A 13,019-nucleotide genomic window follows, 5' to 3' on the forward strand; every position below is an offset into this window, starting at 1 on the left:
AAACACATTTAAGGTGTGCAGAGAAAAGCTTAGAGTAGATGTGTGAGGCAAGTATTTTATACAGGGGGTGGTGAATGTCTGCAACATACTGCCCGGGGAGGTGTGGGAACAGGTACTGTTGGTACTTGAAAGATATTCGGACACAGCATTCACAAGTGACCGATCCTTTACTGCCTTCTTATTGATAAGGAGAGCAGAACTGGAGAATTCCTAAAACATCTCCAGTCTGCTCTGTTCAGTTGTGTACACAGTAAGAAGTCTCACAACACCAGGTTAAAGTGCACTCACTTGATGAAGGAGCAGCACTCCGAAAGCTTGTGATACCAAATAAACTTTAATCTGGTGTTGTGAGACTTCTTATTGTGCCCACCCCAGTCTAATGCCAGCATCTCCACATTGTAGCTACCAATTGTATACAGTCAGCTTTTTTTATAGGGCATTTCTTACAACTTCTAATAAATATAATTGTTTCTAGTCATGCACACTGGTAAATTATTTACATATGATACAAAAAGATAGGCCCGAGACAATAGCTGCTTAATCACGTCCTGTTTGTAATGTCATAATCTTTAGTGGTAGACAGGAGGAATGTCCATTTACACAATGGATACATAATCATTTCTTTAGTAGAGTTTTGATGCTGTTAGCAAGGACATTCAGCTGTGTCCTGTTGATAGATATAGTGAAACATCCACTTTTGTCTGCGCTATCTATTTCATGTATGTGCAGAGACAGCCAGTCTTCAGTGAGGGTGCTGCTGATATGTTAATTTTCCTGGTCCCCTGGCCGACACCTGCTGAGCTCAGTCTCCTCTTCCACAGTAGATAGCGGCATTTAAGGGGCATTTAGATGAATACATGAAAAGGGTGGGAATGGAAGCATACGGACTTCATAAATGCATACAGTTTTCGTTTAGGCAGACATCGTGATTGGCGCACACTTGGAGGGCAGAAGGGCATGTTCTTATTCTTTGTTATTGTACTTCATTTATCTCCAGTGTAACTCCATTTAATAAAGCATAGCCAAACTCAACGAAAGCATTTTATATTTAACAGCCTAATAAAGAAAAAAGTCATTGTTCCAAGCAAACAAAGCAAGTGTGTCTGCTGTGGTACCAGCTTGGAGAGCTTTGTTTTTAAAAAATCCTTTCTGTTATTTGCTGCAGAATCCCTAGCCTCTGACCTGCCACTGTAGCCACAGTTTTTATATGGCTGGTCCAGCTCAGTTTCTGATCAATGGTAACCCTTAGGATGTTGTTAGTGGGGGATTCAGGGAGGGTAATGCCATTGAACGCCAAGGGGAGATGATTGAGTTCTCTCTTGATGGAGATGGTTATTGCCTAGCACTTATGTGACAGAAATGTAACTTGGTATATATCAGTCCAAGCCTGAATGTTGTCTCGGTCTTGCTGCAAATGGATGCGTACCGCTTCAGTATCTGAGGAGCTGTGAATGGTGCTGAATGTTGTGCAATCAGCAGTGAACACTCCACTTCTGACCTTCTGATGGAGAAAAGGTCATTGATGAAGCAGCTGAAGATGAGTGGGCCTAGGACATTATCCTGAGGCCCTCCTGTAGAGATGTCCTGACACTGAGAGAATCAGAAAAGTAGTTTTGGTTCAGTTAGAAGTGGGCGCCAGAATCTATCAAGCCATGTTCCATTTCAGAATCTGACTTATCCAGTAGTAACATCAGCTGGGATCATAACATCTTCAATACTATTGCTGAAATTTTGTCAGGGCCACTAGCCTTTGCAGTATCCAATGCCTTGCGCTGTTTCTTGATAATGCATGGATTGAATCAAATTGGCATCTGGGTGATGCTGGGGATTTCAGGAAGAGGCTGAAATGGTTCATTAACTTGGCATCTTCAGCTGAAGATGGTTGCAAATGCTTCAGTCTTGTCTGTTGCACTGTTGCACTTATTTCCCCCATCACTGTGGCTGGGGTTATGTGTGGAACCTCCCCCTTCAGTTAGTTGTTTAATTGCCCACCTTCCTTCACAACTGCATGTGGCAGGACTGAAGAGGATAGATCTGATTTATTGGTTGTGGGATTGCTTACTTCCTACTATATTCTTTTTACAGTGTTTGGCACACAAAAGCCTATGTCGTAGCTTCAGCAGGTCGATACCTCATTTTTAGATTTGCCAGCTGCTTCTTCTGCCACTCATTGAATCAGTAATGATCCCTTGATTTGATGGTAATGTTAAAGTAGGGGACATGTTGGGCCATGAGGTTACAGATTGTGGTTCTGTACAATTCTGTTACTGTTGATGGCCCATAGTGCTCTTTGGTTGCCTAGTCTTGAGTTGCTAGATCTGTTCATAATCTACCTTGTTAAGCATGGTGGTAATGCCACATAACACAATGGAGATATCCTCATTGTGAAGACAGGCCTTCGACTCCACAAGGACTGTGTGACGGTCACTCCTACTGATACTGTCATGGACGGATGCACTTGCGGCTGGTAGATTGATGAAGTCAAGGTCAAGTAGACTTTTCCCTCTTGATGGCTGCCTCACTACCTGCCACAGGCTCAGTCTAGGAGCTAAGTCCTTTAGGACTCGGCCAGCTTGACCAGTAGTTATGCCATTCTTGGTGATGGACATCCAACACAACACATTCTGCATCCTTTCCACTTCAGTGCTTCTTCCAATTGATGTTCAACAGAGATGAAGGTCAAGGCAGTATGTGATAATCAGCAGAAAGTATCTGAAAGTGGATGTTCTTTGTCCAGAAAACTGTAATTTTGTATGTGATAACAGAGGAATGTTGGATAATTTGAGCAAGCTTAAATCTGCAGTAATTTGCTTTCATATATGACTTCTTCTTTGTTTTTCTCTCCAAGGAAGCTGCCTGCCTGCTGAGTCTTTTCAGCATTTCTGTTTTTATTTATTATAGCTGTCTTTGAAAAAATACTGATGATTCTGGTAAAGATATTGAACAAGGTTTTCAGGTGCACATTATGGTGGCTCAAGATATTTAAGCGTTGTACTCATTTTTAAACAAATTCATGCTAGGCTGTGGGTTTGCAGTTAATCCATGGGTGAAATTGTGGATGGTTTGTTGCATCTTCTAATGGGCCAGGATTTGCTGTGGGATTGCTCTGTGGAACTGGGTGTAAAGCGGGTTGTTGTTGGCCGGACAGCTTTACACACGGACCCGGTATCCATGTGAACAGACGGAAGTTTCATTTCCGGAGTGGGACAAACCTGACTAATTCTGAGTGAAGTTGGGCGTCTGGAGTCAGGAATATGGCAAAGCTGCTGAGGACTGTGCGGAATCACTGGAAGAAGACTGCGGCCGGGGTTTGCGCACTGAGCTGGGGAGTCAACTGGCTGCACAAACGATATCGGTATTGTAGCAGCAGCAGCAATACAGAGTTAGCAAAGACTCTGTAACTGGGGAATCAGCAATACAGAGTTAGAAATGACCCTGTAACTGGGGCAGCAAAAATACAGAGTTAGCAATGACTCTATAACGGAATCAACAATACAGAATTAGCAATAACCCTGTAACTGGGGAATCAACAATACAGAGTTAGCAATGACCCTGTAACTGGGGAATCAACAATACGGAGTTAGCAATGACCCTGTAACTGGGATATCAGTGATACAGAGTTAGTAATGATCCTGTAACTGGGGAATCAACAATAGAGAGTTAGAAATGACCCTGAACTGAGGCAGCAAAAATACAGAGTTAGATTTGACCCTGTAACTGAGGCAGCAACAATATAGAGTTAGAAATGACCCTGTAACTGGGATAGCAGCAATACAGAGTTAGAAATGACCCTGTAACTAGGGAATCAACAATACGGAGTTAGCAATGACCCAAAACTGGGGCAGCAGCAATACAGATTTAGAAATGACCCTGTAAATAGGGGAGAAGCAATACTGAGAGCTCAAATGATCCTTTAACTGGTGGTATTTATTGGGACATCTTTTTGGCAACAAATCATAACAAGCAGATATAGACAGGAATGTAGCCAATTGACACGTTGTCTTTTGGTGGTCTGGTAATTTGCTCAGGGTTGCAGCATGGAGCAGTGATTTGGCCGAGGTGCATGTTGACATGGAAGAATATTGTGACGAGGTTGTTGCTTTAAGTCCCCTGAGGCAATCAGTATTTGGGAATGGGCAAAGGAGATACAGGAAACGCAATAGGCCTTTCAACCTGTTCTGTTATTCAATTAAGTTGTGGCTGCTCAATGCCTTAACTGCACTTAGCTTTGATCAAGTAAACCTTACTCTTACCAATTGACATTAATCTTCCAAGTTTCGTTTGAATCCATGGCCTTTTGGAGTAGAAAATCCCATAAGTTCCACCACGCTTTGTGTTTAGAAGTGTTTTCCAATTTAATTCTTTAACAATTAGCTGTGATTTTAAGAATTGCCCCCTTCTGGCTTCCCCATCCAACCAGAGTGATTACCTTCTTTACGTTGTCTCTGTTCATTAAGTTTTTTTTTCAATTTAAATGTATCAATCAAATCACCCTCAACCTTCAAAAGTGAAGAGGATATTACCCAAGTTTATCCTCATTTAAATCTATAAAATCTGGAATTATGTTATATCTGCACTGGAGCCATTCCAAGATCATAGAATCCCTACAGTGCAGAAGGAAGCCATTCTGCCCATTGAGTCTGCACCAACCACAATCCCACTCAGGCCCTATTCCTGTAACCCCACATACTTACCCTGCTAACCTTCTCTGATACTGCTAACCCCACAGTCCAAAGATGTGCGGATTTGTGGATTTGCCATGCTAAATTGCCCTTCAGTGTCAGGGGGACAGTTATGGTAAATGTATGGGGATAGGGCCTGGGTGGCATTGTGGTTGGTGCAGACTCAATGGACTGAATAGCTTCCTTCTGCACTGTAGGATTCTGTATCTGAAGCCTTCGTTCTCAGTAATATCCTGGTAGCCCTTATCTGTGTTCTTTCTACGGCTGTTACATTTTTTTCTAAAATGTGGTGCCAGAATTGTCCACAGTATTCCAGAGGCGGCCTAACCAATGATCTATCAAGTTCTAGCCCAATCACTTTGCTTTTATATTTTATGTCTCTATGTTTATAAACCCGTACAATGTTTTTAACTGCATTTCAATTTGCCCTCCAACCTTGGAGGGTTTGTGTATTTGGGCACCAAGGTTTTTCTGCTTGCCTATGCTTTTTAAAATTAAGCCATTTATAATATATTAGTTTTCCACATTTGTCCTCCCAAAATTACTCGCTTCACACTTCTCTACAGTGACCTCCATCTAACGCGATGCAGCTTATTTCACTTTCATGTCAGTCATCCTAATGTCTCTAACTATCATTACTCTCTACTATGTTCCAAGTTTTGTTTAATTTGCAAATTGTATAATATTCTTTCGTGCATCTGAGCTGAGGTTGTTTATTAAAATTCAAGAGCAATGAACCCAAAACTGACTTTTGGAGAACACGTGTTGATTTTGCGTGATTGTATTGAGATTTTGTAAATGCCCTCCTTAATAATAAATTCTAGCATTTTCCTTGTGACAGATGTTAAACTATGTAGTTTCCTGACACCTAAATAGAGGAGTTATATTTGTTATTTCCAATCTAATGGGACCTTCCAGAATATAGGGAATATCAAAAAATTAAAATCAGTGCAGCTACCATCTCATCAGCCCTTTCTTTTACGATCCTAGGATGAAGTCCATCAGGACCTGGGATGTGTCCGCTTTTACTTCTAATAATTTTATAAATACTCTTTCCCTGGTGATTGTGGTTGTTTCAAGTTCCTCTCTTTCACCTCCTGATGCACACTTATTTCTGGAATGTTATCTGTAGCCTGTACAATAAAGACATACAAAACATCTGTTCAATTAATCTACCATTTCCTTATTTTCCATTATTAATTCCCCAGACTCCCTCTGTAGAGGACCACTTTACAGTATCACCAGCAAATTCCTCTCCAAATCCCCACACCATCTCTTAAATACCCATAGAAACTCTTACTATCTGTTTATATATTTATAGCTAGCTTTCTCTTGTACTCTATTTTCTTCCTTTTTTTATTTAATCATCCCTTGCTGTGTTTTACATTCTGTCCAATCTTCTAAACTGCCACTATTCTTTATGGAATTGTGTGTGCTTTCTTTCAGTAATGTGACACTTAAACTTACAGTGCAAAATTAATGTTACTGGATCAGTGTTGTTTACTCCTTGGCTCCTGAATTAAGACAAATTTTCAAGAAGTCTTTGATAAGGTGTCCCATAATAGACTAATGAATAATGTTAAAGAATGTGGTGTCAGACGACAAGTTGCAGGATGAACTGCTAGTTGAATTCAAAGAAAGAAGGCAGCCAGTGTGTGTAGAGGGTAATTATTTATAGCAGCAGAAGGTAGGAATGGTGTTTCACAAGGATTAATGCTGGGACTGTTACTGTTCACAATTTTCATTAATGATTTGGACTTTGGAATCAAAAATAGAATTTCTAAATTTGTGGGTGACACTAAATTACAGGGGGAGATAGTCAATACTGAGGAAGTCTGCAACAAAGGACAAAAGAATTTAATAAACATGCAGAATGGGCAAATATTTAGTGAATGAAGTACAATACAGATAAATGTGAGGTAATGCATTTTGTTAGAAAATAGGGAGGTCACTTACTACTTGGAAGGTGCAAGTCTAGGTGGGATAGAGGAATGAAAGAATCTCATCCAAAGTTCTGCTACAGATTAGCGAGGCTATTATTTTTTAAAAAATCAAACCAAACACCACTTTATTTTTTTGTGGGATAGAATTGAATATCAGGCAGAATATGGTAAGCCTTTGTTAAATCACATTCGAGAGTACTGCATGCAGTTCTGATCACTCTATCATAAAAAGAGATCTAGAGGCGCTGGAAAGGGTGCAGTAAAGATTTATAATAATTATACCAGAAACAAGTGGGCATATACATAGTATATTATTAGGAAAGGGTTGACAAACTGGATGTTGAAAAAATAAGTTTGAAGGGTAACCTAACAGAGGTCTTTAAAATTATGAAAGGTTTTGATGTGGAGAGAAGTTGTGGGGAAGAACACAACCAGAGGCCATCAATCCAAGATACTCACCAAACAATCCAATACAGAACATTTACACAAAGTGTGATGAAAATGTGGAACTCGCTCTCAGAGGGAGTGATTGAAACATATAGCATTAATGCATTTAAAGAGAAGCTGGGCAAACATAAAAATTAGGAGCAGAAGTAGGAAATTCAGCCCCTTGAGCCTGCTCTGCCATTCAATACGATAATTTCTAATTCAAAATCTGTTTACCCCCTCAAATTTACTCAATGTCCTGGCATCCATCGCACTCTGGGGTGAATTCCACAGGCAGAATATTCCCATCCAACCACCACGGGAATCGTAGAGGAGGGAACATGCAAAGGTGTGTTGATCTCTGGTGGAAATTTCCATCTTTGGGGTGAGCACAGCTGGAAAATCCTGCCCCACCGGTTCATGAACCTTTGAAAGAAGTAGTTTCTCCTCATCTCTGTTTTAAATCTGCTATCCCTTATCCTAAAGCTATGATCTCTTGTTCTAGATTGTCTCAGTGGTAGATTTAGATGAAAGAAGATGGGAGGAGGTTCAGGTGGAGCATAAATACCAACATGGACTGTTGCTATGCATGTATCTTTGTAATCCTATGTTAGTTACTGCAGGTATCAAGGTTATTGTGATTGCTGATGCAGGGCTATTTTCTTTTTTGTGTGTAATGTTGCATTCTCAAGAAGGCATTATGATAGAAATGAACAAAGTTAATTGAGAAAACTAATTCATTTTGGTCAAAGAATAAAATCCAAGTAAGATTAGAATGAAATATGAAGTCTGGTGGGGCAATTTCAATTTCACTGAGCAGTTTGTTAAAGTTCATTATTAATAATTTTTACAGTAAGAATGTCTGCAGTTCAATATGATGTCTTGACATCTCTTTCTGTATATGATTCAGGGACAATCTCTTGCGCAGGGCAGCCTGTCAGGAAGCACAGGTAAGGCAAACTCGAATTATTGGACAGTTTCTTGTCAGCCACTGTAATTAACCCAAATCCTCTTTGCAAGCACGGAGGCATTAGAGCAAACGTTCAGTTTGTATCCTGGATATAAACCTGGCATTGCGATTGGGCAGCTGCTGTAGAGACTGCCCAAATTATCGTTTGCAGTCTTTCCCAATGGATATTGTGTGGCTTCTATTACAGGCCTCCTGCATTGTAGGATTTTATGATTCTATATAGCTGTGTCAGCACCATAAACATGGCATTTCCAGGAACGTTTCAGTAGCTTTCTGTACATTTCCATAAGCTTTAAGCTGAGAAAATTGACGGGGCTGCCATCTGTGAGTATAGAACAGGCAGTATTTCATTAGTCTGACGTTGGTGACTTGTTTTTCTATGGCTCTGTATCTTGGGATTACCAGTGGCTTGGAAGGACTGCAGAGTTTTTCTTGAGTCCTGGGAGTTTGCTGTCTGGAGTGACAGTTGAGTCTAAATATTTAGAGTGTTCTGCTGGCTCCAGTTGGGGTCTTTAGGGTGTCTCGGAACTAAAAATATGCATTTAATTTCAATGCTGATTTGTTTTGTGTTAAATGCTAATTTTAACACTTCCGGGCATTCTAGTTCTGTGTGACCTCAGTGCACCACTGTTGTTATCCTATATGTAAACACGTGCAGGATATTGCATTTTTATAAAATACAATGTGCTTCCAGGTTCTATGTTTCTTCAACTATTGTAAACTTCGTGTAACATTCCTCTTGTGTGACATGTATGGAACACCCGGCTACCATTATTGTGGCAGCTGTTGATCATAATGGAAACTTAAACCCTGAAAGTTAAATAAAAGTAAGCTGCTCATTTGCGATGTTTAAACTTTGGAAACATTATCAAGGCTGTAACTTGCTTTATGAGTTGATATAACTGTTATCCTAATTTTGAGGGTTTTTTAAACTTGCAAGATTTGCTGACTTTACTAATATAAATTCCAAGTGCCTCATCCTCAATCAAGGGATTGGGCACTTTTCCTAAACATAATTTTTAATAAATCAAACCATATGAGTTAAATTTAATTTTACTGGTTAGAATTGCAACTTGCATTACTGGATGCATTTTGTGGTTGCTTTTGTGAAGAAGTGTATTATTATTAATGGAACATTTTTTAACTTCATTATCAGCATTAAGCACTCGAATGTCAGGCAAGACCTGGGTTGGATGTAGAGTAAAACTCCCAGTTGATTTCCCACCAAATCATTTCACTGTCAAGCGCAGTATGTGTCAGATGCTGAGTGAAAGTGCTTTGACTATAATTCAAGAACATGAATCTCAGTTCCAGCCACAGAATAGAACCCCCCGCACTCCCAGTGCATAACTTCTATTTCCCAATTCAATTATGTATAGACTTCTCTTACGCAAGACTGATATTTTTTAGGTGGATGTGTGCATTGAAGCATCTGATCATTTAGAAACTGAGTTTAAATCCCCTGCGGACTCACTTTGTTTTAAATCTGTACAATCTGTTGATCAGGGCTACCCATGCCCCATAGTGACAGAATGCTGCGTGAACCCGATTATCTCATAATCCTGCTAATTCTGTGATTCATTTTTACTTTTCTTTCTGAAGTAAATTTGCTTTCTCTGATCAACAGTTTGTGTTTTTGTTCAGGAATATGGAAACCAGCTTCAACCGATCAACTCAAAGGTGAAGAAAGCTACTGTCTTTCTCAATCCTGCTGCTTGCAAAGGGTGAGATTTTTCTGAGGAATAAAGGAACTGCAGTAATATGAGGCTGTGATGGATTGGGGAGTGTTACTTAAAGGGATAATGGTGGATAGGTAATGACAAACATTCAAAAAGCACATGGATGAACGCAGCAATTGTTCATTCCTGTCTGGTGCAATAATAAAATGGGAAAGATGGCCAAACTATGGTTTTCAAGAGAAATTGGAAATAGTATTAGATCCAAGAAAGAGGCATATAAGGGAAATAAATTGATTAAAATATTCTATAAGTATGTGGTGAGAAAATGATTGGGGAAGACAATTGTAGATTTCTTGCAGTCAGAAACAGGGAAATATACAATGGTGAACAAAGAAATGGTTGACCAACTAAATACATGTTTGGTTCAAAGGAGGACAAAAATAGTGTACCAGAAATGTTAGGGAACACAAGGTTTAGTGAGAGAGAGGAACTAAAGGAATTAATATTATGGTGTTGAGAAAATTGATGAAATTAAATGAAGGCTGATAAATCCCAGGAGCTGACAATTTACATCCAGAGCACCTAAGGAAGTGGCCCAAGAAATATTGGATGCTTTGGTTGTCATCTTTCAAGATTCTCTAAATTCCAGAGCAGTTCCTACGGATTGGGGGGTAGCTAATATAAGTCCACTATTTAAAAAGGGAGGTAAGAGAAAACAGGAAGATATAAATCAGCCAGCTTGATGTCAGTAGTGGGGAAAATTCTAGAGTGTATTACAAAAGATTTAATAGCAGAGCATTTGGAAAATCGTAGCAGGATCGGGCAGAGTCAACATGGATTTACAAATGCTTGACAAATGTACTGGAATTCTTTGAGGAGGTAATGAATAAAGTTTATGAACGGGGAGCCAGTGGATGTGGTTTATTTGGATTTTCAGAATATTTTCGACAAAGTCCCATATAAGAGGTTGGGATGTAAATTATCATGTAAAATTAAAGCGCATGGGACTGTAGAGTATTGAGAAGGATAGAAAACTGGTTGGCAGATAGGAAACAATGAGTAGAAATGAACTGGTCTTTTTCCAAATGGCAGGCAGTGACCAGTGGGGTACTGCAGGAATCAGTGTTGGGATGCCGCTATTCACAATATAAATGATTTAGATGAGGGAACTAAACGTAGTATCTCCAAATTTTCAGAAGACACAAAGTTGGGTGGGAGGGTGAACTGTCAGAAGGATGCTGTGATTTGAACAATCTGTGTGTGTGGGCAAAAGCATGGCAGATACTGTATAATGTGGATAAATGTGAGTTTATTGACTTTGGTAGCAAAAACAGGAAGGCAGATTATTATCTGAATGGCTTTAGATTGTGAGAGGGGCATGTGCAATGAGACCTGGGTGTACTTGTACACAGTTGCTGAAAGTAAATATGCAGGTGCAGCAGGCGGTGAAGAAGGCAAATAGTATGTTGACCTTCATGCCGAGTGGATTTGAGTACAGGAATATGGTTGTCTTGCTGGCCTTGATTAGCCCACACCTGGAATAGTGTGTGCAGTTTTGGTCTCCTTATCTGAGAATGCTCTTGCTATGGAGGGAGTGTAGCAAAGGTTACCAAACTGATTCTTGGGATGGCAGTACTGACATACAGGGAGAGATTGAGTCGGTTAGGATTATATTCACTAGAGTTTAAAAGAATGAGGGAAAGTCTCATAACCAACTGGACTAGACAGAGTAGATACAGCAAGAATGTTCCCAATGGTGGAGAAGTCGAGAACTGGGGTCACAGTCCGAGGACATTGGATAAACCATTAAGGACTGAGATGAGGAGAAACTTCTTCACTCAGAGAAGTAAGCCTATGGAATTCTCTACCATAGAAAGCAGCAGAGGCCAAAATATTGTATGTTTTCAAGGAAGAGTTAGATATACCTCTTGGGGTTAAAGGGATCAAAGGATATGGGGGAAAGACAGAAGCAGGTTAATGAATTGAATGAAGAGCCATGTTCATAATGGCGGAGCAGGTTTAAAGGGCCAAATAACCTATTCCTGCTCCTATTTTCTTTTGTCTAATCGTGACAGCTTTTTTGTTTTATATTAAAGGATGGCACTGTTCCTTTTTCCAAATGGCAGGCACTGAGCAGTGGGGTATTGCAGGGATCAGTGTTGGGACACCAGCTATTCACAATATAAGTGATTTAGATGAAGGAACTAACCGTAATATCTCCAAATTTTCAGATGACGCAAAGCTGGGTGGGAGGGTGAGCTGTCAGAAGGATGCTGTGATTTGGACAAGCTGAGTGTGTGGGCAAATGCCCAGTAAGAGATATTGCATATTATAAATGAATTTTTTCAGCATTTATCATCAACGTGGAAACAAAAAACAATGCTTTATCGCTATACCAATATTATTTTAGTTCGGCCTATTATGGATATGGAATGTTTTAAATCTTCTATTCATATGTAAAATGATTTTACCAGCTCCAACAACATATACTTCATGTTTTTAGCTAGAAAATTTAAACTGTGTGACCTTCTCTACATCAGATGCAAAAGTAGCAAAATGTAATCCCTCTGGCGCCTAATCATATTTACAGCACAATGAGTCAGAGATAGAAACTTGGAGGAAAATTCAGACTAATTTTTGAAATGTATTCAAGGCTTGATTATTTAAATATGTTACATCGGCATCAGGATGGATGTGCTATGCCAGATAAAGAAAGAAAGACTTGCATTTATATAGTGTCATTCACAACTTAACTTCACAGTCAGTTAAGCACTTTTGAGGTGCAGTTGCTGTTGTAATGTTGGAAACCAGGCAAGCTAATTTGCGCAGAGGAGAGTCTCACATATTGGAACTTGCTGGAATTGCAAAGATATTATATAAATGCTCTTTCTTCAAGTGGAAGCCAAGCTGAGTACGTAGTGTGAATGCACTGTCAATGACAGATTGGAGAGAAGTACCAGCAAACTGAACAGGAAATTAGTATCTGGTTCTCACTCGTTTTATCATTATGTATGAATCACTAGAACATTCTTGATAAATTTGGTAAAAGCGCCTGCAACTCGGTTGTTGGCACATCATTTGAAAGTAGGGCTTGAAACTGCCCTGAACTCTTAACAATTTATGTTTAATTCTTTCAGAAAAGCAAGAAATCTCTTTGAAAAGAATGCGGCACCAATTTTACATCTTGCTGGACTTGATGTAACAGTGGTTAAGGTGAGGATTCAGTCAAAAGAACCAGATTAAGTAAAGGCTGTATTTGGAGAGGCAGAAACCTAGAGTGAAGTGACACCCACTTGTGACTTCCACCATGAAATGCAAA

At 39.7% G+C, this 13,019-nt stretch overlaps 1 protein-coding gene across 1 annotated transcript in view; it reads left to right on the forward strand.

The window, feature by feature from the left end:
- Positions 1–3,181: 3,181 nt before the first annotated feature.
- Positions 3,182–13,019, forward strand: part of agk (acylglycerol kinase) — a 41,989-nt gene continuing 32,151 nt past the window's right edge. Inside the window, exons 1-4 of the mRNA XM_080190959.1 lie at positions 3,182–3,355; positions 7,962–8,001; positions 9,666–9,745; positions 12,838–12,913. Of these exons, the coding sequence (XP_080047085.1) occupies positions 3,255–3,355; positions 7,962–8,001; positions 9,666–9,745; positions 12,838–12,913 (297 nt within the window). The 5' untranslated portion in view covers positions 3,182–3,254. The remainder of the gene's footprint in view (positions 3,356–7,961; positions 8,002–9,665; positions 9,746–12,837; positions 12,914–13,019) is intronic.

This window comes from Carcharhinus amblyrhynchos, chromosome 6 (assembly GCF_965287045.1).
Source record: "Carcharhinus amblyrhynchos chromosome 6, sCarAmb.v2.hapA, whole genome shotgun sequence".
NCBI classification, from domain to species: Eukaryota; Metazoa; Chordata; class Chondrichthyes; order Carcharhiniformes; family Carcharhinidae; genus Carcharhinus; species Carcharhinus amblyrhynchos.